Source organism: Eptatretus burgeri, chromosome 10, assembly GCF_056783735.1.
Source record: "Eptatretus burgeri isolate ZD-2024b chromosome 10, Ebu_testis_v1, whole genome shotgun sequence".
Taxonomy (NCBI): Eukaryota; Metazoa; Chordata; class Myxini; order Myxiniformes; family Myxinidae; genus Eptatretus; species Eptatretus burgeri.
The window spans coordinates 100,666,233-100,694,021 of NC_140970.1; the positions used below are offsets into that span (position 1 = coordinate 100,666,233).

At 46.0% G+C, this 27,789-nt stretch overlaps 1 protein-coding gene across 3 annotated transcripts in view; it reads left to right on the forward strand.

The window, feature by feature from the left end:
* Positions 1-535: 535 nt before the first annotated feature.
* The window catches only part of LOC147019287 (uncharacterized), a 35,765-nt gene continuing 8,511 nt past the window's right edge, over positions 536-27,789 (forward strand). The window contains exons 1-7 of one of the 3 annotated variants that reach the window (XM_085899661.1): positions 536-1,055; positions 5,325-6,233; positions 6,342-6,416; positions 13,575-13,744; positions 13,942-14,017; positions 16,411-16,525; positions 16,619-16,774. In XM_085899661.1, the coding sequence (XP_085755787.1) occupies positions 722-1,055; positions 5,325-6,233; positions 6,342-6,416; positions 13,575-13,744; positions 13,942-14,017; positions 16,411-16,525; positions 16,619-16,736 (1,797 nt within the window). In that variant the 5' untranslated portion in view covers positions 536-721 and the 3' untranslated portion in view covers positions 16,737-16,774. Of the gene's footprint in view, positions 1,056-5,324; positions 6,234-6,341; positions 6,417-13,574; positions 13,745-13,941; positions 14,018-16,410; positions 16,526-16,618; positions 16,775-27,789 lie in introns of those variants that run through there. The other 2 variants (XM_085899662.1, XM_085899660.1) reach the window with 2 other exon arrangements.

Here is a 27,789-nt window from a genome sequence, read left to right on the forward strand (position 1 = left end):
TATATATATATATATATATATATATATATATATATATATATATATATATATATATATATATATATATATATATATATATATATATATATATATATATATATATATATATATATATATGTTGTCGATGTTTGTTTTTAACTAAGCCCGCGCCTCCTCCCCTGAGGGGAAGAAGAAAAATAATAATTTTTTTTTTAAACGGGATGGGATGCATAGACCTCCACGTGTGTTCCATTTCCTTGTGTGTATATACATACATATATATTATTATATATATATAGATTATATATATATATAGATTATGTTTATATTTTCACCCGATGTGTTGGGAATTTTTTTATTTCTTGTTTGCTCCGTGTACTCCGTCTGTGCTTTCGACACTCGGAGGCGCTGCAGTGCCCCTTTCCTTGATGTTCGCTTTGTGAGGTGGATTAATTATTTTGGGACACCATCTCTGTCTCTTGTGGCCCCTACGTCATGAATATCGAATATACAGTACGTACTGTATTCGTGTATCACTAAAGGAAGTGCAACAGGCATGGAGGGGCCCTCAATCCTGCTGGAATGGATGCTTCGATCCCATCCCCGTCGATCTCTGTCACCTCGCGACTACGTTTCCCGTCATTCGATGACGTCATCTCACACGTCTCCCGTCACTCAATGACGTCATCACACGCGTCTCCCGTCACTCGATGACGTCATCACACACGTCTCCCGTCACTCGATGACGTCATCTCAACCGGTGATGCCATCTCACTCTCGCTGTCCATCCATCCTCCTCCTCCCACCCTTCCCTCCCTGTTGTCCCGAAATCCACCCGCCCCACCTCCTCCCTGGCCCCACTCCCTCACTGGCCCCACCTCCTCTCTGGCCTCACTCCCTCACTGGCCCCACCTTCTCCCTGGCCCGACTCCCTCCCCGGCTCGTCATCCTGATGAAGATGCAAGCGAATGATGTTCCTCATTCCACGATTGTTATGCTGGGTAATCCGTCCGCAGAGCCAGGTACCAAAGGCCATCATCGGTCGCCGTCGTTTGTGTCATTCAGACGTCCATGTAGTACGTACTGTTACATTCACATTCTCCGTTGTGTCGTTGAGTCTTCCCTGCGCACCGCTCGTACTCGAACGACGTAGAAAATGCGCAAATCCGTTTATGTATCATAAAAATGGACTTTTCAGCATATTGAGTACGGTAGTTATTTGGATCCATCTATTTATTACGTACGGAAATGTTGACACCTCCCCCTCCCTCTTCTCCCCCCTCCCCCATAAGTAGTATGTGCACACTGGTTCAAATTGCTCCCCACCCCTCATGCTTCAGACATCTAAATTTATGAGAGAGGCGGGTGGTGAATAAGTTTAATTTATTAAGTAAAGCTTCGTTGACATGCGGCGTCAAATCCATCGACAAGGCCTTCGCCCGCAGCTTGATGGAGTGTGGCTCTCTCCTCTGGACTGGCTCCCCAGCCTCACATGTTGCTCGGCTTGACACCGGTAGAAACCAAGGTCTTTAAGATCATTGGAGTCTCTCGCGATGAAGCTGATTTCTATGGGTCGATCACTTCACCATCACCAACAGGTCGGTGGTCTCTCTTTTCTTCCGATTCCTTTCTGGTCTTGAACCCACTACCCTTTCCGTGCTTTACCGCTTTGTCTCCCCCTTCACGACCTCCCCCCCCCAGGTTTATGCAGGGCACACACGGTCCACCATCGACCTCCTTCTGGTGAAACGACCTGAATCCAGGATCACTGCTCACCTCCACTCATTTGTTCCTCTTCCCCCCGCCTCCCCCCCCCCCACCTGTGGCTTCAAATTCCACATGCTCTTCAATCTTTCTCCCCCTCAAGATCTTCAAGACGGCTGTTCATCTCAGATCATCTCCAATTCAAAACCATGATCTTTTTCTATCCTCGTTAAGCCCTCGTTATCCATATTGTCTGTTTTGTCTTTTCTATCCTCGTTATCCATATTGTCCACCCCATACATCCTTTCCTGCCCCCCATTCCACTCCGCACTCGTTGTTTGTCCAAGCCTCCCTCGATCTTGGCCTTCGACGCTGCTGTTAGTGTTTCCCCCATCTCTCTGCTGTTCAATTTGTCCTGTTGCGTGCTGATCCGTTCAGTGTACTGTCAGTAGCTCTTTGACGACACTCGACTGTGTATCCAAAAAATACACACATTCCACAGACATTCACTTACTTATCCATTAATCTCCCCCTCCGAACACTGACCTCCACGTGATGAAGAAGCCCTCACTCACATACGAAGCCCTCACGAAACATACCATTTTACAGTGATTTATTTATTTATTTTGCTTTTATCAAACAGGTAAGGTCTGTGCATCAAAAGCATTTCAACACAGGCCGCAGGTAGGGATCTGTATTTTCCTTTTCGAAGTGGTATGTGTTGTGCTGCCTCGTGATTCGGATGTTCACATCCATCAATAATTTCTACAGCTGTAAGCGGTGCAACTCGTGCCAGACATGTTGTACTTTTGGCAGCTTCAGGCTGAGACGTCTCACAAGTGGAAATGACGCACCTTTAATAAAACAATCAAACACCTGGAAATAGTGCACGTTTAAACTGGTGCTGAGCTGTCCCACAGTTTGCACCTGGCAGACGATCGGTGGATTTCGCAACACTGCTTCATCTTCTGTTCATTAGAACGTCGTCGATCTGCTTTCTGTGTTGCCCATGCGTGCAGTCGACACTTGAGTTGCTTGAACCGTGTGTTTACAATTCCGGGATAATTATATTTGTCCAAACACATCTCCAACATTCGCTCCCGGAGCTCTTTTTGGATCCCAAGTCCATGGTTTCCTGCAATCCCTGGTGCTCCTGATTCTCCAAATTTTGCATCCCAGTATCCCATAATAATTTATACATCTCCTTTAGGCACCTGTTCTCTTCCAGTTCCTGCAACTATCCATAAAAACCCCCTCCACACTTCCTTCATCTGCTACAGAAGTTGGAGCATCACATCTGAATGATGGTGACGTTTCACCGGATGTCCTTTCAACCTCAGTGATGTTTTCCTGTCCTTGACTCGGTTGTATCTTAGTATTGACCCAGCCATCTTCTTATTGCAAATCACTGCCACCCCATTTATTTTTTACAGGTTTCGTGAAGAGAAAAGAACACTTTGTAATCGTCAGATTGAAACTGCCCCAAACCAGTCCATCTAAGTTTTCTTATCTCCGAAATTTCAGTTCCTGTGCTCTCAATTTCTCTCGTGTTTACATCTAACATCCCCCTCTGGCAACCTTCTGGTGAGCTCAGCGACAAGATAAGCCTGGTGTTGGCTTAACGGTTAGGGTGGCTGGTTTGAGATCTTTGGGTCTTGAGTTCAAGCCCCTGTCAATCAATTTAATTAACACCAGGTGGGTTCACTCAGATGTCATCCTTCTGAGGTTGGCGAAATGAGTACCAGCATGATGGTAACAGGGGGCATTGCATCAGCGGCACAGCCATGCCCCCCCCCCCCAGAAAATGATGCAGCCAAGCAGCCACACGCTGCATATGAAGTAAAAAAATAAATAAATAAACAAAGCGATGAGATTTCCTTGCGGGTTCGATCCAGTCCTTTCATGGTGACCAGTCCTATTCATCCAAACACTTTGCTCTTCGCCAGTAGCCGCTTGGATGCTTTCAAACTTGGACGTATCCTCATCTGGCACCATGGCTTTATCTCTTAAATTTCTGATCATGATTTTTTTTTTCGTGGCATGTCCTGCAAGTGGTTTGCCATTGTCTTCTTCTGGGTAGTGTCTATGCTAGACAGGTGATCCAAGCCATTGTTCTCCTTCAGAGAATCCTCTGCCTAACATCAAGGCCATGCAGCCATTACTGGCAATATTTGCCAGCAGTCTTCATGGCCATCCAGCACCTGCTCCCATGACTTCATGTAATCACGATGATCAGGAGGCTAAATGGGGTAGTGCACCTTGCCAAAGGGTGGTCCATGGGTAAATACATGCAAAGACCACCTCTAACAAGGATTGCTGTCTTTCACTTTGTTTGTTCCTGATGCACGTCACCAATTGACCACGACTTCATACAGTGCAGCGATGCCAAGAATGAGGGACTCTCAGCCCTCCCCTTGGGCTTCGATTGTCTGTGCAACCCAGGCCAACATCTCTTCCCCACAATACGAAGTGAGGTGATCTGCATGAATGATCCGAGGAAGGGGACGCAATCCCATTTGGTTCTTTAACACAACGTCGCATATTTGCACCAAGACGACACCTGGACCCTGCCAAGGTGATGTGAGCCTGCGGCACCGGCCCTTTCTCCTCTGGGGTTTAAATATCCAGTCCTGTCTCTTAGAGTATGCTCACTCGCCCAGGCCCACGCAGTGTACCTGTACTTCAATCACTCGTCTGCCAGATGTGGTTGATGGCATGCAAATGCATCAACCCTCTCTCCATGCTGACCTCCAGGCGATGTGGGTATCTTTCTATGGATCCTTCCTCATCTATCTCTAGTGGCCTGGCACCAAATAAATCAATTGGGGACCATATATCCCTCCCGTAACACTCCAAATTGCAACCGTGGTCGGTGTACAACTCTTCAGGGAGTCCATGTCAGATCAGGTATGGGAGCATGCACCGAAGCAGCGCGTCGCTGCGTCCACTTTCCACCGGTACTCCAAGGGCCTCCATCTGACCATCCCCCAAGCAGATTCTTGGCCCATTGGCGTCCTCCACTCACGAGGCTCCCTCGCTGAGAGAATCTGGTGAGCGGGATCAGCGTCAGGAAAACGAGCCACATGTCCACAGGACTATGCAGGTAACAAGTCTCATTTGAGTCTCTCTCAGCAACCGCTCGTTGGACGCAAAGTCCGACTTCCATGCTGGGACACAAAGCCTTCCACAAAAGCTTGTGTTACAACACTAGCTTGCTAGCTGCAGATGGCTAAAGCCTCAGGTCTCTTGGTAAAGTAGATCATGATGATGAGGATGTACTTATTCCCTTGATGGGTGTGAAGCAACGGGTGCCCATTGCCACCCGTTCACAGGGGACCGCCACCTGATACAGTTTTAGAGGGGGAGCCCTCATCCTCCGTGCCAGTCTCTTTTTGTCAGTGCAAGTGTCACGCTCTCCATCAATTTTGTATGTTTCTACCCAAATTCACCCAGTACAACCACCTAGGGACTCTGGCTGTTGTTTTTGTCCTGTCCAAATGTCCATCATCATGGTTTTCATTTTGCCAACGGGTTGTGCCTTTCTTGAAATGTGATAAATATCATGTGGAAAATGTTTCCCGTTTCCTATGCTATGGATGTTTAATGTCGTTCTTTGATTTTTTTTTTTCATTGCGTTTCAGAATATGTTGCTGATATTTCAAGGGACCACGCAGTGAAGCAAGTCCAACGTGATTTCGAAACCATGGAGAGCGTGCAGGCCGAGACAGATGGTGTTGGATTTGTAAAGGTGCCTGCCAAATTTGAAGATGACGAGTTTGAAAGTGCCGCTGAAATCGAGCACAAAGATGCACGAAGAGTGGAAGTGAGCAGAACCGAGATGCAAGTTGAGTTGCCAAAGAGTAGAGGAGCGTTTTCAGGGTGCTCGGTTGATAAGGATTTTACTGGGGGTGAATTGGAGGAAATGGGAATCGTAAATGAATATGCGTTACAAACGACGGAAAACATAAAGGAAGAAACAACTTGTGCAATTAAGAACGATGGCAAAGAGGACGCAGATGTGATGAAGCCTTCAATGTTAGTGGAGGAGGGGGAGAATTTTGTGAAAAGTTCTCCTGTAACCGACGTCAAAATTGCTGATCATGTCGAGCCAAATTTAAATGAGATGGGTTTTGAAACGTCTGGTAGGGTGAACATGGAGGAGGCATCCAATAAAGATTATTCTGCAAGAGAAAAGCAAAATGTAGGTCATGAGGAGGATAAAGTAGTTGAAACGGAGGAGGTGCAACAAGTTGAAAAAGCTTCAGAAGAATTGGCCGAGGAGATGGATGGAATACCGGCACAAACTGATGAAGTGTGTGAAGATGAGCAGTTCAGAAGCAGTTCGGAAGATGAAAAGTGGATTGTAGGTGTGGGTTGGAGCATGGAAAAGCAGGTGGAAGAAGAAGGGGTCAACATGGATGAAGACGAAGATGATGAGGAGGAAGAGGACGAAGACTCGGAAACTGAGGAGCAAGTTCAGCTGCGGCAAGAGTTGTACGACGCGAGGGAGACTGTGCAACTCGCAGATGAGCGATTTCAGCAGTTGCAAGGTGTGAAGGTGTATGCTGCACTATAGCCACAAAGTGAATATCTCGATGATATTTTGAGCATATTGTGTATGGGAGCTTTGAAAGGATTGTTGTCTACTTCGGACACAGGTCAGCTGGAGGAGGAGCAGTTACGGAGTGCACAGCAAGCTGAAGAATACATGAAGCAGGTTCAGACTCTCCAAGGTACAGGCCTCACTTGCTTGCGCAGTTTTATAGAGTTTGGTCATATTTGGCTCCAACCTCATTTTCATCGTGAAATCCAGGTTCTCGTGTCTTGTAATATTTTTGTGTAATTTATTTTGTGTGCAATGCCGAGGCTCGTGGAGGAGTTAGAAGGTACAACGGATCAGGATGTAACGGAACAAAATGAACAGTAGAAAGAGAGGGGTGGGACACCAACAACAGGCTTGAGGGACAAAATGGAGAAAGACGTCGAAAAATGAGGAAGGATGTGGACTTTGGAGGACACCGGAAGAACAAGATTGATACAGAAGCAAACTCTTAGGAAGGAAAAACAGGAAAGTCGGAAAGAGGTGGGCTTGGGCATTGGGGAGAGTTAAAGGGGATAGAAAAGATCATGGTTTTGGATTGGGGACGATCTGAGGTGGTCAGGAACAGCTGTCTTGAAGACCTGAGGAAAGAATGCGATTGAAGAGAATGTGGGAGAAAAGAGGAACTGGTTGAGTTGAGGTGAGCAGTGATTCTTGATTTTGAAAGGTTCATCAGAAGGGGGTTGTTGGAAGACCTTGTGTGCCTGCAGAAACATTGGTGGTGGGGGAGGCAGAGCACAAAAGGAACAGAAAGAAGCTGGTGGAAGACAGAGATCACCCACCTGTCTGTGATGTGAAAGTGATAGGCCCATAGACTCAGCCTCATCATGGAGATTCCAATTATCTTGAAGACCTTGGTTAGCACGGCGTTAAGCTGAGCAAGGTTTGAGGCAGGGGCGCCATGCCAAAGGGAAGAGTAGTGCTCCATCAAATTCTGGAAGAGGGCCTTGTCTGTCAAGGAAGGACTTTGCATGAACGACGATGCCGAGTTGGCGACTGGCTTTGGAGACCAATTTAGAGGTGTGACTTGACCAAGAAAGATCATGGCTGATGGTGAGACCCGAACATTTGAGTGACTGAACTTCTTCAATAGGATTGTTAAAAAAGATGGGAATGTTGATCAGATGGTCCTTTCGGAGAGAGACAGTGAATGTGTGCGATTTCTTAGTATTGAAAGTCATATTCTGAGTTTTTGACAAGCTCGTGATTCTATCATTGTCTGCAGAGAGGGAAGAGGCTGCAGCCTGCCGAGCTGAAGGATGAGGGATGTTATGACAAAGGGTGGAGTCATCAGCCAAGATAGAGGATTTTCCATATGGTCAGAGAGGTCACTGATGAAGATTAGGAATAGGACGCAAACCAGAACACCGCCTCGGGGGACTCCAGCCTTGACAGGGAGAGGAGATGAAAGGATTCCTTGAGAACCACATGTTGGCTATGAGAATGGAGGATGTCAGATGTCAGTAATCCAAGTGTGGAGGGTGCCTTCGATGCCATGGACATAGAGTTTGGAGAACAAAGGGGGTGGGGGGGTTGGGGAAAGGGGGTGCCAGACTATATCGAAGACTTGACATATGTTTCGAGAGACTGCCCTTATCTCATGTTTGACATTGAGGGTCTCCATCCATTTTTCGGCGAACACAAGTAGCATGTCCAAGGAAGAGTGACCTGGTCTGAATCCAAACTGATGGTAAGAGATCAGGCCATTATAGAAGAGGAAGGATTTGATATATACTGCAATGATGTATTGCATGGCTTTGCTAATGATTGGAAGTAAACTCATAGGTCTGCAGTTCAGGGGATGGTTTTTGTTGGTTTTTTGTTTTTTACTTTGTTTATGTAATGCGGTGATGTTGTACAGTAGATGCGTCACCTCTCTTGCTTCGTTGGACATCCTTTGATTGTATGTTAGGGTGTACCAGTGTCGTTGCTCATTAATGAGGTTGCTCAGTGGATCCAGAGCCACGCAAAGCAGGAGGGGGGAATGGCTGTCTCCCTGGAAGATCCTGCATGGTATACTCACTCCTGGTATTTCGATCTTTCCTTCCGAGTGCTGCAGTATGCGTGTGGTATTCCAGAGATCCATTGCTTTCTCAATCAGTTTGCTAACTTGGGGGTTAATTCATTAGTTAATTTTTTTACAATTGCATGCCTTACATGAGTGAGGGATACTATCACAAACTTTTTTGGAGTCTATCCATGCTGTGGATAAAAAGTTTTAATCAAAAGGCAACATGTTGTACTTCACAAGCATTCTGCTTGATTCACCCTATCATTTGCCCGACGTCATCTTCCATCTGCTTGGAAGTCGGCTAACATCATCTTCATCAACCAACCTTGCTGCTTATATATGGTGCGAACAAAAGCACTTCTGCTTCGCTGTGAAACTCCGTGTTGTTTGCTTTGGCTTGAACCTCCGTTTGAAATGAATGAAATGAAACATTTTGAAAATTTTGAATGATTCTCACTCAGATTTCAACATCACCACGATGTTTTTTATTAAGTTGTTTCAAGTTTATTTGCATAAGAAGAAGGTTCTTTGTAACACTGTTGCGGGGCCGGGTATCGGCTGCAAGCACGACGGCTAGATGGAGCTGCAGAGTCGACTCCACCGATCACCCGGAATTTAGATCGTACCTTTTCGGAAAACTCCGGAAAAGTACGGGTCCCTTATCGGACCGTGAAGCGTCAATATTTCTGCCACGTGGTACAGGGTTATTCGCCAATTTTCAAAATACCTCGATTTCCACGTGGCGATTTACCGAGTCCCCACACCCTCGACGGCACCCGTACGGAACAAGCCGCTTAGCATACTCGAACCGTGTGCGATCCGAGCGGTTTATCACCGAGGTCCGTCGGTCCAAATGTCCTGTTACAGCGGCAACAGCCTGGCTAATTTTCCAACACGCAGCACACTAAGCCAATGGAGGAAAGGACACAAACGAGCGGATACATTTCACAAATGGGGATGTTTATTTACAATAATAATTGGGGAACGAGGGAAGCACGCAAGAGCAGAGTTAAATCGATTAAAAGAAATGCACGTATGTACAAGCAAAAAGCACTTATATTAACAATGGCTACTTAATGGACTGGCGCCACCAACACACACACACACACACACACACACACACGCACACAAAAGAATCGGACCTCGAGATCTTTATTCGGACCTCCAGCCCGGAGGACAGTCGAGCTGGAGGTGAGAGTCTGTTTGACCTTTCCGCCTCGTGCAGTCTTCAAGGACCAGGTCCTCAGGGCAGAACTGGACCCCCCCCCCCCCGCACAATCCAGACGATCCAGACGCCCTCACGACCGGGCTCCAAGCGAACGGAAGTCGGCAGGGCGAAGGCTGGCAGGAGAAGACCCTCCGTTGCACCGACCACTCCGTGCGCAGACGCTTTCGCACTCAACCACCTTGCGCGCAGATGTTCACTTCTTGCTAGAACTCTTTTGCACTCAACCACCTTGCGTGCAGATGTTCACCTCTTGCCAGAACCCCCACCCCTCCTTTTTGTGCTCAGGCGCGAGAGACCTATTTTTGTTGCCACTTGCCTCCTCATTGGACGGTCCATTCTCGGACGACTCGTCGTGGCCTCCCGATTGCCCGGGGCCGAACACTCTATCTGGCTAAGGCAGAGCCAGCCTGAGGTGCTGAGCTTCCTGGTTGGACAAGGAGCACGCCCTTGCCATTCTGGGTGGAGTCTCGATCTGATGTGATAGAAATCTTCACCACCGTACGTGATTGAACACACGTAGACAATGGCATCGAGCAGAGCGAGGGGAAGATGATGCTGGCGTTGATGGTGGTGTAGAAATAAACGAAAAGAAAACCTGACTATTAAAATAACTCCACAGCGCAGGAACATTTAATTACCCATTAGACTAGAGTCGGGACCCTAACTTGCAACATGTACTTACCGATATAACTGATCTATAGGACCTGTATGTTGAGTGCAGTAAACTTCCAAATCCGCAACAATACTTCCTACCACCGGGTGGTACTACATGATACATGTTTACAGAGAGAGGATTGGGGTCTTCCCCCCCCCCCACCTTGAACTCCCTCCCCCAGATATGCTACTCAGACAGAAACCATACCTTGTGGTACGTTTAGGCAACATGCAAAATTAAGTTTGATTTGGTTCAGTAGTTTCTTTTTACTTTTTGAAGCATATATAAATATACAAATTCATTTTCATAGTATAGATATGCCTGGTGTTGGCTTAATGGTTCGGCTTAACTAATTAATTAACTCCTAGGATCCTGAGTTCAAATCCCACTCGGCTGTTGATTTAAGACCAGGTGGGGATGACTCTGCCCGTCATCCTTCTGAAGTCGGCAAAATGAGTACCAGCTTGCTGGTATCTTTTGTCGGAGTGGCGACCCGTCCAGGATTGTGCCCAATAGCCAAGGAGACTTCTTCGGCAGTACCAACGCTCTGCACAGAGTATGGTCCCAATGGATGGATAGTACAGATAGATATACCAAGCAAGTAGTCGGACGACTAAAAAAATGTTCAGTTTTCATTGAAATAAAAACCAAAATTTAATCATAGTAATAACAATATAACAGAACTAATAATGGAAATGATGATCACAATCATAACTAGAAGGGCACTCGGTCGAGCGCATACCTCCACCACGCAATGCCTGATTCAGTAGAACACATCAGGCCAATACATTTTTGAGATAACGTGTCCTGTATCGTTTTTGGCCCCATCTCTCAATGGTGAAAAATCACTTTGGAAAATTAAAAACTTCTCGTATCCGGATCCAGATCTTCACCGAAAATTGAATCGATTTGTCGTGGTCGTACACCCAACCTGTCCACCAAGTTTCATCCGAATCTGTCCTCAACTTGAGATATCGTGTATATATATATATATATATATATATATATATATATATATATATATATATATATATATATATATATATATATATATATATTTTTTTTTTTTAGCCCTTTTCACTCACTGGTGAAGAATCACTTAAAAAAATTATCGGATCCGGATCCGGATCTTCGCTGAAATATAATCATTTTGTCCTTGTCACACACAAAACATGTCCACCAAATTTCATCCGAATCCGTCCACAACGTTATGAGATATCCTGCACACAGACAGACAGACAGACAGACAGACGGACAAGGGTGTAAACATAACGTCAGTCAACTTTGGGTGGCAGAGCTAATGAAATGAGTTCAGCAATGGGCCGATGATGGCCAGATATGGAATAAGAGTTATTGAAAGTTTTATTTGTCTGGAAATTGTAGAGATTATTCTGGAGGGAATATTCAGCATATCCTCAAAGTCTGGGATGAGTGGTTTGAAAGCTTGAGTCCCGAAACTAAAACATATCCGTGCTATTTAATCCTCTTTTTTATTTTTATTTTTGTTTACCATGTCTATCCTCATGTAAGAGTGAACACAGAGAACATATAACAAGGCATAAGACCAGAAGGGCAGGAGAGAGAAGCACAAAAGAGTGAGGAACAGAGACAATAGGAGATCTGTGGAAAGGAGAGGGATGGGGCGGGGTGCAGGGAGTAAACAAGATGGTACTACAGGGACTTGTAGGGAATTTGAAGGAGGTGTGTTTGGGGTGGAGTATCAGGGGTCGAAAAGATCATGGTTTTGGATGGGGGAAGATATGAGATGGTGGTGAACAGCTGTTTTTAAGACCTGGAGGGAGGAGTGGGATTGAAGAGAGAGTGAGAGTTTGTTCCAGGGTGGGAAAAAAGAAGAATGAACGAGTGAAGGTGAGCAGTGATTCTTGATTTTAGCAGTTTCATCAGAATGGTTTTTTTTTGGTGGACCTTGAGCACACTGTGGAAATATAGGGGGGACAGATCATAGACAGAGCCGGGGGCGGGGGGGGGGCAAGGCCGGGGAGGAGACAGTAAAAGACAGATCAGCACTCTGCCTGTGTTGAGAGACCCAAAGACTCAGCTTCATCGTGGGAGATAACAATGATCCTAAAAGCCTTGGTTTCCATAGCATGCAGTCGAGCTTGGTGTGAGGCAGGAGCACCAGCCCAAAGGGGAGAGCAGTACTCCATGAGGCTGCGGATGAAAGTACTCCATTGGACTCTTCGCTCTTTCACAGTCCTTTTTTCAAAGACTGCCTTTCCACCTCAATGAAGGATTGAAGGTAGCAAATGGCCAAAGTCCCTCCATATTACTTTGCAGATAATACTTATTTATTCATTTATTTTGCAAACATTACAACAGACAAACAACTACAGTATCTCTGTCTGCTCGGTGTTGACATTGTATGAACCTGAACAACCACAAACCTTGTAGCATTAATTATGACCAGTCTTTCAAGATGCTGGAGACTATGATGAACCATGGCCTGCCTTTGGGTGATTAGCTCTGAAAGTTTCACAGCAGAGGGAAACACCATCTGGGATTACTTTGCCAAGTAAAACTTCCTTAATTTTGATCTTTCAGATAATATCTTCACAGTGAATAAGGCATTTTGCACTGCCTTGGAGTATGACTGTTATACATCCTAATGGTGGCTGGAATTCATAGGCCTCAACTCGCACCTTGAGACGTGATTATAATCGATAGTGCTTGGCATTGGTATTGTTAGGGATCCGGAGTTTGAGGCTCACCACCAGTGGAAGCACTCGAGTTCCTCCCGAACTCCAGGATATTGAAGCCACCGAGAACGGATAACTCCACGCGCGGTCTGAGGGGAACTATGGGAGGAGTTTATGGGGGGGGGTATTGCCCCCCCCCTGAAAGAGGTGTTTGCTTTGTTCTCAGAAACAACACACACAATTCCGATGAAACTTGACTACAACCTTCATCACGCATGATGTACCAAAGTTTGTTCAGGATGTTAAAAGAATCAGGGTCTAAGGGGGTCTACAGGCGGTAGTTGCCCAAATATGTATTTGCTTTTTTCTCCGAAACTACACAAACAATTTCCATGAAACTTGAGCACAACCTTCATCACCCTTGATGTACCAAATTTTGTTCATGGCATTAAAAACAAAAAAATCCATAGGTATTTAGTTTCTTCTCCATTACGTATTTTGTGGGTCATCGATGTCGACCAGTGGTTCCTTGGTTACCTTATCCAGCCGCTACCAGGTGAGCCCTCGGGGGTATTTTCCCCATATTTATCCTCAGACGCAGCTTCACCACATCGACACGTGGGAGGTGAGCAAGGATGAGGGAGTTGAGTGGACAGAGAAGGCAAAAATATATTCGTTTTGTGTCACAGGTTGTGACCGCAGTGCTGTCATTCTTGTTTCTTCTCTGATCTCCATCACAGATGAGTTGTCAGGTCTCACTGAAGAGCTCCTGCAAGTGCGTGACGAAGGCGAGGCAGAGATTGCAGCAGCCCGAGATGAGATGGCTGAAGCGGAGGAAGGAGCAGCTCACCTCCGCCTCGTTGTGGCAGCATTGCAGGAAGAGCAGCAGGCTGAGATAGCTGAGTTGCAGGTGCTTCAAAGTGCCCCCCTCTTCCTGTACCTGTGGTTTGGTCGGGAAGCAGGCCTCGTTTCCATGATGTTAAGTTGTTAAGTTAATGTTAAATCAGATGTTAAGTTGTCTGAAGTGGTTGAAGATAATTCACAACAATATCTTTCCCACCTAGCCTCACAACACCTCCTTGTTCCTCTGTGCCATGATCCCTGCAGGAGGAGCTATGCTGGGTACGAGCAGAGTTGAAGATGTTGAGAGGGGCTGAGGGGAAGTGGAACGCAACCAGAGGTGGTAAAAATACTTTATAACATTACTCTGGATAAACGTGTCCTTGTGCTTCCATTTAGAGCACAGACAAAACAGCCAGCTTAAACATCAATCTGCTTTCCTACACGACACCTCTTCTTCTGATTTATTGTATCAGAACAACAGTTATCATTGGATTAAAATATGTGATAACCGATAACTCACGAGGAATCGGACTTGACCCGCCATATCTTGCCAACCTCGGAGATGAAGCACATTATATTATGATCATTGCTTCTGACATCAACTTGTTATCCCTACTCTTAAAAAGAAAATGGGGGATATTGTAAGTTGCTGAGTCTGTCTGTCCGTCTATCACGTTATCTCCTCCTAAACGGTTGGGCAGAAATTCATCAAACGTGGTAATTACGCACGCACGCACACCCTCTCGTGTGCAGCCTTGGGGCTGCTGGTAGCTATCATTTTGTTGGGGCGTGACTATGCTGCTGATGCAGTGCCCCTATCACCAGAACACTGGTACTCATTTAGCTGACCTCAGAAGGATGACAGGCTGCGTCAACCCCACCTGGTGTTAATTGAGCATCCGATGTGGGCTCAAACTCAGGGCCCTAAGATCCCAAGCCAGCCACCCGAACCACTGAGCCATCGCCAGGCTTGCTCGGTGGTTATGATCACCACATGGTAAGAAGGTGCGAGCAAGAACATTATCATTTTTAGCCCCGCTCCCCGGGGCGGGGTCAAAAGGTCGGATTCCAAAAGATGCAATTGCGGGCACATTTTTAAACATTTGTTTAATGAAACTTTGTATATGCAATCAACATTTATTTATTTTATTTCGTCATTTATTTATTTTATAATAAATGATTAGTCATTTATTTATTTTATTTCTCATCGGGGCAAAATCTCAGGCACCTTTTGAGCTCGGAAGCCGATATTTGGATACGACGGTGAACAAGTGATTTGGCGATAAATGGTATTTTTGATTAATCAATTAATCAATTATTGTACACCGTTCCCTCCCAATTCCGTCTAGTTGGGCTGCACGGCAGTACCATGTGCTCCCGGCAACATCATGCCCTGGAGGATGTGTTGCTCATTTATTTGGCCTGGGGGCGGTGTCCCTTGAATGTACCTCCACTTGTTATTTCTATTATTGTCGATGCAAGTTCTCATTGTCTTTGTGAATATTTGATGTAAACTGCAGCTTTAAAAATATGAGGCATCATTAATACTGTGGCTGAGTTGATTGTTCTTCTGTTTTTTTCAGAGTTGGTTTGGGCTGAAACGCCGTTGTTAAAAACGTTAGGCCCAGACGAAACTTATTAAAAATGTTGTCGGTGATGCTCAACATAGAAAGGTCGTTTTAAAATTTGAATGACGGCTGTTTCAAGAATAATTGGTCATCTTGATTCATTGGTATGGTGTGGGTGCAATGGACTGCCGTCAGGTTTTTGTATGCTGTGATGGTGAATTTAGGTACCGTATCTAACTTCATTCCAGCTTTAAACCCATGGCAAATAGAAAAACAAAAAACAAGAGAATGAAGTATCAAAATGGAGAGATCATGTTGGTTAAGAATTCTTTACAATATGAAAAATAACCTAGAGAGAGCATGTCTCCCCTTGTTGTATGTTCTGTGTGTTCGCTCTCATACGAGCCTCGACAATGTATACAAAATAAAATAAAAACAAGTCTCCTCACTCCACCTCCCCTCCCTACACCCTTTAGGAGTGTACATGCCAAAATATAATTTTTCTGGGTTGTGCTGGTGAACTCTTTCACTTAATACGAACATTATTCTTTCTTCGTTGCAAGGTACAAAAAACAAAGTGCTAAAAACATTTAGGGTTGTATACTTTTGGGAAGAGGACAGGGAGGCAATGGAATTTACTCCAAAATGTTTTTGGATATTGATACAGTTTAATTAAGTTAAGTTTTTCTTATTTTGTGAGAGGGCAAGCAGGATAGCCAAGAAGTATACACGCTCGCCTCAAAGCTGTTTTCCCTGAGTTTGAATCTCGACTAAGCCATCATCCTGGTGTTTCACGGGCAAGGTGATTCATCAATGTGTGTGCCACCCCTCGGATGGACGTTAAGCAGGTGTCCCATCTGCCGATATTAGTTGGTGGACAAAAATGATCCCACGGTGTCCTTTGCAATGAATAGGCGAGCTATTGCCAGCACCCTGAACAGATTACAAATCCCTGCCCTGACCTTGTGTGTTGGAGCGGCGACCCATCCAGGTTTATAATCCTCGCCAGAGAAACTGCTTGGGCAGCATCAACGCTCTGTGTGGAGCATGGTTCGTTATCTTATATTGTGATCCTGTTGTTTGTGGATTATACCTGTCAAAGCCATAAAGTATTTTTTGTTGATGGACACAGAAAAGATTCATTTTTAACCATTGTTCCGGCCAGATGAGAAGCGGTCTCCGGGAGAAATTGAAGAGCTACAAAATCTCAACACAACAACCAGTGAGGGTGATGCCAGCCTGGGGAAGCAGTTGAAGGGCTTTCAGGAACAACTGACCAGGTGATTATCAGGGTGGGTGCATGAAGTAAATGTGGCATTTCTCCTTGCTGAGCACAAACATAGACGATAGCCATTCTTGTTTTTTTGCCACAGTTGGTGTCAGATCTTTGCCATGTGGCACTGGTGTTCCACAGACTTCAACACCCTCCCTTCCTCCAGCCTTGTGAATGTGACAAAAAATAATGATGAATGTCATGCCAGGCTTAAATAAACATAGGGAAAGAATAGTAAATAAATATACATCAAAAAGCATATCGGCTGTTCTTTTTTCATTCGTACAGAAGGAGATGTACAATAAATCCAACAAATTAAGTAAACTAGGATCTAGAAGAACTTTGGTGCAGGAGGAGGCCATTTGGCCCATCGTGCCTGCACTTTACCAGCACCATCACCCATCCAAGCAACCTACAAGTCCTACCAATATCCCTGTAGCCCTCTATCTCCGATGCATCGAGATACCTATCCAATTCCAATTTAAAACAAGAAAAGGAGCAATCGGAGATTGCAGACCCTTGCCAGGACTTGTTTTGTGTGGTGTGTTGTGTGGTGTTTGTGTAGTTGTGTGTGGTGTACTGGTGTGTTACATTATGACTAAGAGAAATAATTTGAACTGCCACTTTATAACTGCTGGCAGTGATGATCGGGTACCAAGACGTCCCACTTTGATGCAACCCCACTTTGATCTAACACGTGACCCTGACCCATGACGTTTTTTATTATTATGCAATTGAATTCAGAATGGGATAAAAATAAATTCAATTCAAATCGAATGGAAGACCAAATAGGTACAGTCCTGCATTGGAGTAATCAGAAGGAACCCGAACAAGCAAAAAGCAAAGATGAAGTCATCAGGAGGAACCTGGATAGGATTCACATTTCAGCTGCTACTCCTCCACCCTCAAACCCATCCAGGTATAGCCTAGTGAGCCTCATAAAAATTTTTTAAAAACACCCACATCAAAAAATTAAATTATTTTGCCTGCCAGATCATGTGTCCAATCAAGTTGAAATTTAAAACGTGCACTCCCCATTACGGCTAGATCACAATTGTGAAGTTTCATGTTGATTGATTAAGGAGTTCCAGAGAAAACATTATTTAATATTTTTCTTGAATCGAATATGGCTGCCAAACTGTGACATTATTTCTGAACAACTTTTTACACACGTGCCTTGGGAAACATTTTTGTGGTTTCCCCTTCATTCGTCCAACTGTTCTGGAGAAGATTTTTCTTACATGTTTGATGGTAACTCCAATATGGCTGCCAAACCATGTGACCGACGACATCACATCTGTGAATCTTTTGTTCCTCATGGATAGGCGGTCATATGTGTAAAGTTTCGCCACGATCTGTTCAGCCATTTCATAGAATAAGATTTTTAAAGGTTTTTAAAAAAAACAACAATATGGCTGCCAAATCACGTGACCGATGATGTCATCAAAAAATGTGGACCATTTTATCCCTCTGACCCTCAAAACTTTTCATACTAATCAGATGTAGCGTTCTACAGATGCAATTATGATGTCATAAAAATCACACTCATTCCCCATGAGGAGTACTTGTGCCAAGTTTCAATTTCTATCTTGTGATTTCGGAGATAGAGGTCCAAAGTTTTCCCATTTTTCCAACATGGCCGCCACACCACGTGACCTAGAAGGTCATAATCATCATTACAACATTCTACACGAGTCGTCGCACCAATGATGAAAATTTCATCTCAATCCGACAAGCGGTTGCGGAGAAAAAACACGAAAGTTCTGTGTGGACAAACAAACAAACAAACAAACAAACAAACAGACCCAAATGCAATACCCTCTCCTTTGGCGAGGGTAACGAGAGCGATGTTGATGGCGCGCCATCGGAAATCCCCACGTTTCCCACCGAAAGCAAAGTTGAACGATGGAATAAAGTTCCACGAGGAATGACCCAATACAACATCAAATTTTGAGTTCAATCTTTTTTAACCTCCGCCATCTTCGAAGATGGATGGAGGTTACTGTTTTCACCCCTATCTTGTTTGTTTGTTTGTGAACAGTATTACGGAAAAACTCCTTGACGGATTTCGACGAAACTTGGTGGGGGGGTTAGGTATGGTCCAAGGATCATGACATTAAATTTTGGACTTGGTCCCCCTCCCCCAAAAAAATTGTTGGAGAATTTTTTTTTGTATTTCTACAGGTTTTAAGTGATTGCCACCCCCCCCGCAAAATTTTTTTTTACCCACCCCCAAAAAAAAATAGAGAATTTTTTTTGCATTTCTACATGTTTTAAGTGATTTCCACCCCCACCCCCCCAAAAAAAATTGTTAGAGAAAAAAAAAATTTTTGCAACTTTTTTTTCAACAAAATTTCGATTTTTTTTTTTTTTTTTTTGCATTTTTACATGATTTAAGTGATTTCCAATCCCCCCCCCCCAAAAAAAATGGAGAAAAGAACTATAACTCTCAGCACTGTTGACATCATATTTAATGAATAAGATATAAGGTTCACTTGAGTGACCCAGCAGTATTGGCGGCGGAGGTTTTGCACTCTCCCGAGTGCTCCCCCTCTAGTTTTTTCCTGTTTTGACCCCTGTAACCTGAATACGCCACTTCCTGGAGCATGAACTGGGAGTCGAATCAAAACAATCATTCCATATTTCATGTGTCCCACAATGTTGATTGCATATACAAAGTTACATTAAAAATGTTTTAAAATGTGCCATAATTGCAATTTTTGGAATTTGACATTTTGATTCTGCCAGGGGGGTGTGGCAAAAATGATACTGCTCTTGCACTTTCATGCCATGCAGTGATCATAACTCCCAAGTTTTGGAAAAATTTTGCTCAAGCATTTAGGAGGAGATGGTGTCACAGATGGACGGAGAGACATATGGATGGACTCCCATTCCCCGCTTTGTTTTTTTCAAAAAGTGTGGGGATAACTGTCTACTCTTTCTGCTGCCACTACCTTACTTGGATGACCATTCCATGCATCAACTATTTAAATATTTTTTTCATATATACAATGTCAAGGTTTGTATAAGAGCGAACACACAGAACGTATAACAAGGGTAGCAGGAGACAAGAGGGACAGGAGAGGAAAGCACAAAACAGTGTGGAACAGAGACATGGGGAGATCTGTGGAAGGGAGAGGGATGGGTTGGGGTAAACAAGATGAACATTACTGGGACTTTCAGGAAGGAAAGCAGGGAATATGAAGGAGGTGGGTTTGGAGTGGATTAACGGGGGTTAAAAAGATCATGGTTTTGGATGGGGGAAGACAAGAGATTGTGGTGAACAGCTGTTTTGAAGACCTGGAAGGAAGAGTGGAAGTCAAGAGTGTGGGAGTGTGTTCCAAAGGCGAGAAAAGTGGGGAATGAAAGGGTAAAGGTGAGCAGTGATTCTTCATTTTGGTAGTTTAAGCAGAAGAGGGTTGCTGGCGGACCTTGAGTGCCCTGCGGAAATATGGACGGGACAGGTATCAGACAGGGGGGGGGGGGGAGAGAAGCTGGAGAGAAGATGGTAGAAGACAGAAAGATCACCGACCTGCTTGCGGTGAGAGAGTGAGAGACCCGAAGACTCATCGCGGGAGATACCAATGAACTTAAATGCCCTGGTTTCCATAGCGTTAAGCTGAGAAAGATGAGAGGTGGCAGCACCAGCCCAGAGGGGAGGGCAGTACTCCATCAGGCTGCAGATGAAAGTTATGTTTGTTGTCTGGACCTCAGGTGTACCAAGGAAGGACTTTGCACGATGGAGGATGCCCAATCGGTGACTGGCTTTGGAGGCCAGCTTGGAGATGTGGCTTTCCCAGGAAAGATCATTGTCCTGCCTTTTTTGATTGAATGGCCCCTGCCCTCTGTTTTTTAATACAGAGTTTAGGCTCATTAAAGAGCAACAACACTGAATGGATAAGGATGTGATAGAACAAAAGGTACAGTAGAAAGAGAGAGGGGGAGGGGGAGTCAGGTCAGGTTAGGTACGGGAGCATGCAGCAGAGCAGCACATCACTGCATCCACTTTCCACCGGTACTCCAGGGGCCTCTTTCTGGCCATCCCCCAGGCAGATGCCTGGCCCATTCCCATCTCCTTGAAATGTTGATCAACCTGCTGCAACCACGAGGCAAGTGGTCAGCCCATTGGCCTCCTCCACTCATGTGGCTCCCTTACTGAGAGAATCTGGTGAGCAGGATCAGCGTCAGGAAATGAGCCACATGTCCATACAGCTGCAGCTGATGCACACAGACTATCCAGGCGACAAATCTCATTTGAGACCCCCTCAGCAACCGCTTGTTGGACACAAAGTCCGACCAGTAATGGCCAAGGATTCTCTGTGGAGACCTGGTACTGAAGGAGTTAAGTCTCCATCTCAGATCCCTGGTCAGAGTGCAAGTCTCACATCTGTAGAGCAAGACAGGAAGCACCAAGGACCTGAAGACTCGGACTTTCCTCCTCCTGCACAGGTACCGGCAGCGCCACACCCCACGATCCAGTAAATCCATGACTCCCCAGGCATGACCCAGACGTCTATTGACCTCTGGCTCACAGCCAGCGGAGACATCAATAACACTGCCAAGGTAAGTGAATCCTCCGTGTCCTCAACGTTCTTACCACAAATGGGTCCAGACAAGATAGCAACATCCAAGATGTCATTGCAAGCCTGGATCTTAGTTTTGACCCAGGAAACCCAAAATACCAGTGGCTCCAACTCCTTATTCAGCACCTCAAGTGTCCCCAAAGGGATATCCAGTGTCTCCACAAAGATGACTGCATCATCTGCGAAATCAAGGTCAAAGATCTTGACATTCCTAAACGATGTACCGCAGTTTGATCTCTCTGACATCCTCCCCAGAATCCAGTCCATACAAGTGCTGAAAAGTGTAGATGCCAGTACATACCCCTGACGAACTCCAGTAACAACTGGAAAAAGGGCAGAGATGGTATCACCACATCTCACAGCACTCTCAATACCAGTGGAAAGTTCAGACATCAGATTGATCAGTTTTGGTGGCACCTCACGAAGACCAAGAATCCTCCAGAGGGCATTCCGATTCGATGAATCGAATGCTTTACAGAGATGAACGTAGGCTGCAAGCAGCCCCTGCCGAAACTCCAGTCTGCATTTGGTGAGTACCCAAAGAGCAATGATATGGTCAATCATTTTCCTCTTTGGTGTAAAGCCTGACTGCTCTGGGTGCTGTTGCTCAAGACGATGTCGGCAAACCATGTCAAGAATTATTCAAGCAAAGACCTTGCCTGGCACTGAGAGCAGCGTCACACCTCGGTAGTTGTTGCAGTGCTTCTAATCACCTTTCCCTTTCCAGAGAGGGACAACAAGGCCCCTCTCTAGTCATTTGGGATGATGCCTGTGTTCGAAGCAGAGCACAGTACTGCGTGCAACAACATGAGTACAGCATTTCCACCAGCCTTGAAAAGTTAAGCATGGATGCCACATCCCAGAAGCTTTACCCAATTTCAACCTGTTCATCACAGCCTGTGTTTCCACAAACGGAGGTGGATCACAGTTGATTGGAGGGTCAGCAATTGGGATAGTAACACCTCTGACATCCAATTAAACAGCTGGTGAGTCAGCCTAGTGCAGCTGCTCAAAGTAACTGGCCCAATGGGCCTTCACTTTGGACTTGCTGTCAAGAGCCCACCACCCTCCACTATCACTGCTGTACACCGAGGGACGGGCTTGAAGGAACGCAATGCACAAATTCCCCTGTAAGCAGGACAAAAATCACTTGAGCACAGGTGATGCTTGACACCCTTGGATTGCACGCACATCGGCCTCCTTGTCCACCCTCAGTGCACGTAGTTTCACACCACAACTCCCTGAACAGCTCAGCTCTGCCATTGAGCCTGGTTGGCCCTGTGACTCTGGTCAATGGTATCCATTGTTCTTTGACAGACAAAATTCTTCTTTACCCGATGGTGAGTTCCAAGATATCCACCGACAACATCAATGATGGTTGTCTTGAAGGCACGCCACAACTCTTCAGGGTTCCCCCCAAAGCACACATACCCCCCCCAAATCCCCACTCAGCCTGTTTGCAAACTCTTCAGCTACCCTATCATGCTTGAGCTTACCAACATCCAGCTGAGGCTGTGATCGTACCATTGTCCCAGATTTAAGCTGCAACTTCAGAGTTTCTATAACAAGCCTGTGGTCACTATTGAGGAACTGAGCACCCCGGGAGACCCTGCAATTCTGGATCATCCTTCAGCAATCATCAATGAACACATGGTCAATCTCCTTTGCCACACCACCAGCGTTGCAATACCAAGTCCATTGATGAGCTTGTGGGCGCTGAAACCATGAACCGGCCACCCTAAGTCCACGACATCTTGCAAAGTCAAGGACCTTGGTGATATTCTGGTTCACAGTTCCAGACCCATGGGGAGCAACACACATGTCTCATAACCATCCCCATCAGTTCCAGTCGATGAATTGAAATCCCCCAAGACTGGAAGAGTATCTCGCCTTCAGGCACTGACCAACCACGGACTCGAGCACAGCATAAATTGCGTCCTTCACGGTGAGATCACTCGCCTCAGTCGGAGCAGATACAGAAACCAGGGAAATGACACCCAAGGAGTGACAAATCCTGAGTCTCATAATACGCTCGTTGACCGGTGTTACCTCAATTGTCATTAGTCAGTTTATTGTACACAGCTATAGCAACTCCTTGGGCATGGTAACCATCAGAGTGACCAGACCAATGGTAGGTGTAACCACCCATCATGATCTCACCACCATCTGATCTCCGAACCTCAGAGACTGCTGCAATACCGATGTTGAAATGCTGGAGCTCAGATTAGAACAGAGACAGGTGATCATTCTCTCTTAGGGATAGGACATTCCAGGCACCCACCCGAAGAGACCGCCTCAGGTTAACCGAAGGAGACGCCGTCTGGTGGACGACACCTCAGCACCACTCCGTCACACACCATCGCAATCTGACCCAGGAAGTTTACCCCGTACTTTTCCTCCTCTGATCAAAGAATGGCGGTCTCGAAGGCTTTGCCCAAATCCCGTCATCCGGTGAGCTGCCCTGCGAAGGGCAGCAGCACAGGAGAGGTACTCATACGGAGTGAGTTTTCAGTTTCCTTTGCGTTTGTGCGTTTTGCAGAATGAAGTGTTTTACGGTGGCCAGAGTGCAAATCCTGCCAACAACCTCCTCAAAAAACTGAAGGAGGACGTCTGCAGACGCAGTTGGGCACTAGATTTGGATGGCTGTTGGCTCACAAGGAGCTCCTATGCCCTTTGACAGGTTTTCTTTCTAATCCTGCTGGATGTCCATATCTATACACCCTCCTCAACAGAAAACCTCATTGGGGGGGGGGGGGAAGGCGGTTTAATCACCGACAGCCCGACCATGAAACAGGTTAGTACAGCTTTACCTGGTACCAGGCGCAAGTCACAGATCTAATCTGGCTTGACCTGACGATATACGTTAGGGGGGGGCACCAAAAGCTGGGTTGAAGGACAAAATAGAGGGTGACTTGGACAAATAATGGTTGTTGGGATGAATGAGGGTAGGGGAGGATGCATGGGATGGACAAGATGGATGTAGAAGCAAGCTCTCAGGAAGGAAAAACTGGAAATTTGGAATGAGGTGGGCTGGCGTGGGCGTTGATGGGGGTAGAAATGAGTTGGAATGGGGGATGATCTGAGATGGTGGTGAACAACTGTCTTGAAGACTTGAAGGGAAGGATGACATTGCAGATAAAGTGAAAGTTGGTTGCATAGGCAGGAAAGAGGAGAAACACGGAAAGCATGGAAAGAGCAGTGGGTGCAAGAACAGAAAGATTAGGAAGAGGAATGGACCCAGAACCCTGTCTTTGGGGACTCAAGCATTAATAGGAAGAGGAGAAAAAGGATTCCATTGAGAGCCACATGTTGGCTCCAAGAATAGAGGAAGTCAGTAACCAAAGAGTGGAGTTAGCCTTGGAATCCTTGGATGCCATAGCAGAGAGTTTGGAGATCAAGGTGAGATGCCAGACTCTCGAAAGCTCAATATTTTTCTGGAGAGACAGCCCTGATCTCATGTCTAACATTGAGGGCCTCCAGCCATTTTTGGGAGAGTAGGAACAGCATGTCCAAGGTGGAGTGACATGATCTAAATCCGAATTGGTGATCTGAGATGAGGTTGTTGGAGAAAAGGAAGGAAGTTTGATAAAATAGGACGGCCTTAATACTGTCCTAACTCTTCTCCTATGTACTCTTAAGCTATGTCCCTTGCGTCATTCTCTGTCTATTCTGGTGAAAAAACGTTTGTGTGCTTGTTTTATCCATACTTGAAGATTGACGTCATGTAATCAGATTTACTCCAAGTCTGGCAGATACGTTCCGAATAGGTCACTCGATCTGAAGACACTAGGCAGGTAAGCATGATATCCATGATTTGCAGTAATCCGAGTGCATTACTATGAGATTATGAACCAACGTTTCGATACTCCGTATTGAGTATGAGTGGATTTCAATAATATTCTGCAGAAGGAAGAATATAGATTTACAGATTTGGCAATATGTGGAATAGAGGAAATATTTGGTTCCATCGTGACACCGAGATTTGAAATTGTGGGGGCAGGGTTCAGATGCTGATCCCCAAGCTACACTATCTGGGGTTTAGGTAGTTTTTTTTTAAGGATGGATGAGGGGCCAAGGATTGTAGCATCCCAGTCTTCAGATTATAGTATTGAGTTTGAGAAAGTTCATGGATATCCAAATTTGAATTTCAGGCAGACAGAAAACCCAGAGCTGCATCCGGTTGAATGAACAAGTCGATCTGGGTGTAGTCACCCAAGTGGTGAATGCTCATTTATTTCTTGTAAAATGGTTTGACATTGTGCTGGTTAATTTGTCAATGTCGAAGTTACAAACGTGCATGAAATGAAGTGAAAATCAGTCGTAATTATTTTTGGATCAATGTTCCAAAAGGCTTGAATACAAGAAGTCGTTCGGAATCTGTGGCCTGTCCCAAAAAAGGCCAATGACTAACATCGATGAAGTTGTGTTTGTACACTCCTTTTACAACAATTTCACCCTTTTCACGTCTTCGTTTTTTTTCGTATGCAGCACAAGACTGCGGGGGTAGCATCATTGGCTGAGGGTGCAGCTTTGGCACTGATGCAAATCCCTCTGCGAGTTGGGGAAGGAATTTGGAATTTGTTCAGTGTGCCGGAGATGGCTCACCTACTCTTTACGAAGGGCACCGTGGGATCTTTATTGTCCACCCATTAATGTTGGCAGAAGGGACACCTCCTTAACGTCCATCCGAGAGACGGTACACCCATTGATGAATCACCCTGCCTGTGAAACACCGGGATGACATTTTATAGCTGGGTCGGGATTCGAACCCAGGTTAGACAGCTTAGAGGGCCATGTGCGTACCTCAAGCCCATCCTGTCAGCCCTACCTTTTAACTGTCAGTCATCCTTCTTTCTTTCTTTCTTTCTTTCTTTCTTTCTTTCTTTATTTATTTATTTATTTATATGTTTTTTGCTTCTCATCTGTCAGAGTAAGTTTTTCCTTTCTTTAAAATTTTTTTTTTTTTAACAAATTAAACCTCCCAAGATAAGGACGGGATTATTTTTTGAACAATTTATTGTTGCTTAATATTGTTACGAATTCGCGCCCGCCGGCATGCGATCGGCCGCGTAACTCCAATCGCAACCGCGTCGCCCACTGGATGGACAATTCAGTCGTGACCCTCCTGGAACTACCGCCAGGAACCAGTCACGGGTGGGGGTTTAACCTCACCACAGCCCAGTCCGCATTCTTCCTGTGCGAAATAGGTGAATCGCCGAATGTCGATATACCTAAGTACCCGCGCGGGTAACCTACCGAGTGGCTGCACCGCGCCACAGGTCGGCCTGGGACACGAACCGCTTAAGCGGTCCGTTCTGTACTACAGTGATAACCGAGCGGTATTATCGCCGACCTCGACGGATCCGATTCTCTTTACTGGGCGTTCAAAACCCACTACTCATTCCACGATGCAAGATGGCTTTTCAAAAGGGAAATAAGGCACGACGAATGGGGTACATTGCACACAAGGACATTTATTCACTATACAGCACAACATAAGCAAGGGCAGTCATGCAATATACAAGTAACAAATAGAATGCAAAAGAAATACAACCGACTATAATTATTATTTACAAGCACAGTCACTTATAGAGTCGTTACTTAACAGGACACGACGCCACAGCATGCATACAAAACAAAAGGAAAGACCTCCCCATCAGCAGGGAGGGAGACGGGGTCCGGGGACCTTTATAACGTAGGCCTTGGCTGACCGAATGGGCCCACGAGACCGTGCAGGTTACCTGCCCCCCTCCCCTTAGTGGTCGTTGAGTCGTGACGTCCCGCTCCCCCGACAGCTAGCTTGGACGCGCCTGGTTTCCGGGCCTCCCGCGTGGCCGGCGAACTCTCTCCGGCACTCCTCATCCAGACGCGCAGGTCCACACCACACAGCCGGCAGAGCTGCGCCTTCCATCCGCGTCCCCGATGCACGGGCCCTCCACTGGACCCCAACCACAGGAACAGCTGAACCACCCTAGGAGTGCTGAACCACAGGAAGCACGAGCACCGGACCACCAAAGGCAGGCGAGTGTACCATGAGCCGGAAGAAGCAGCAGGGCATGGACCACCGGGAAACAGGGGAAGAGAGTCATGAACCACAGGGAGATCTCTCAGAGAGCCCCGAGCCTCGCGTACGGTCCGCCATTTATAGCGCGGGGCTCCGCCCTTCATAGCGCGGGGCTCCGCCCTTCGCTCCACCACATTTTCGGCTCCACCTCCCTTCGAGGCGTTTCGAGAAGCCTCCCGAAAAGGGGCGTGCCCTCTCGCCCCCTCCCCGCGTGCCGTGCAGGGGATGGGGGAAGTCGGTTTTGGCTCAGGTCAAAGGAATTATTCCCCAAAAAAGAGGCCCCCATCTTTTCTCACCTTTGACCCCCGGCTCGGATCGCACTTCCCCCACACCAAGCGCGGGGAAAATAGGCAGGAAAATCAGGCGGGAGAAGCCGCGCGCCATCGGAGAACCTTCTTGCTTCCCTCCTCGCGTTCTCGGACAGTTTCCGACGCGGAAAGGGGGTTGTAGCGTGGTCCGTGGAGGATGGCGTTCGCAAGCGGGCGTAGTGGCGAAGATGGTGGTGGTTGTTATGGTGATTGTAGCGTGGTTGGCGTTGTGGCGTAGTTGGTGGTGGTGGTTGTTGGCGTGGAGGTTTGTTGCAATGGTGGTTCAAAATAACGATAGAGAAAGAAAAACACTATC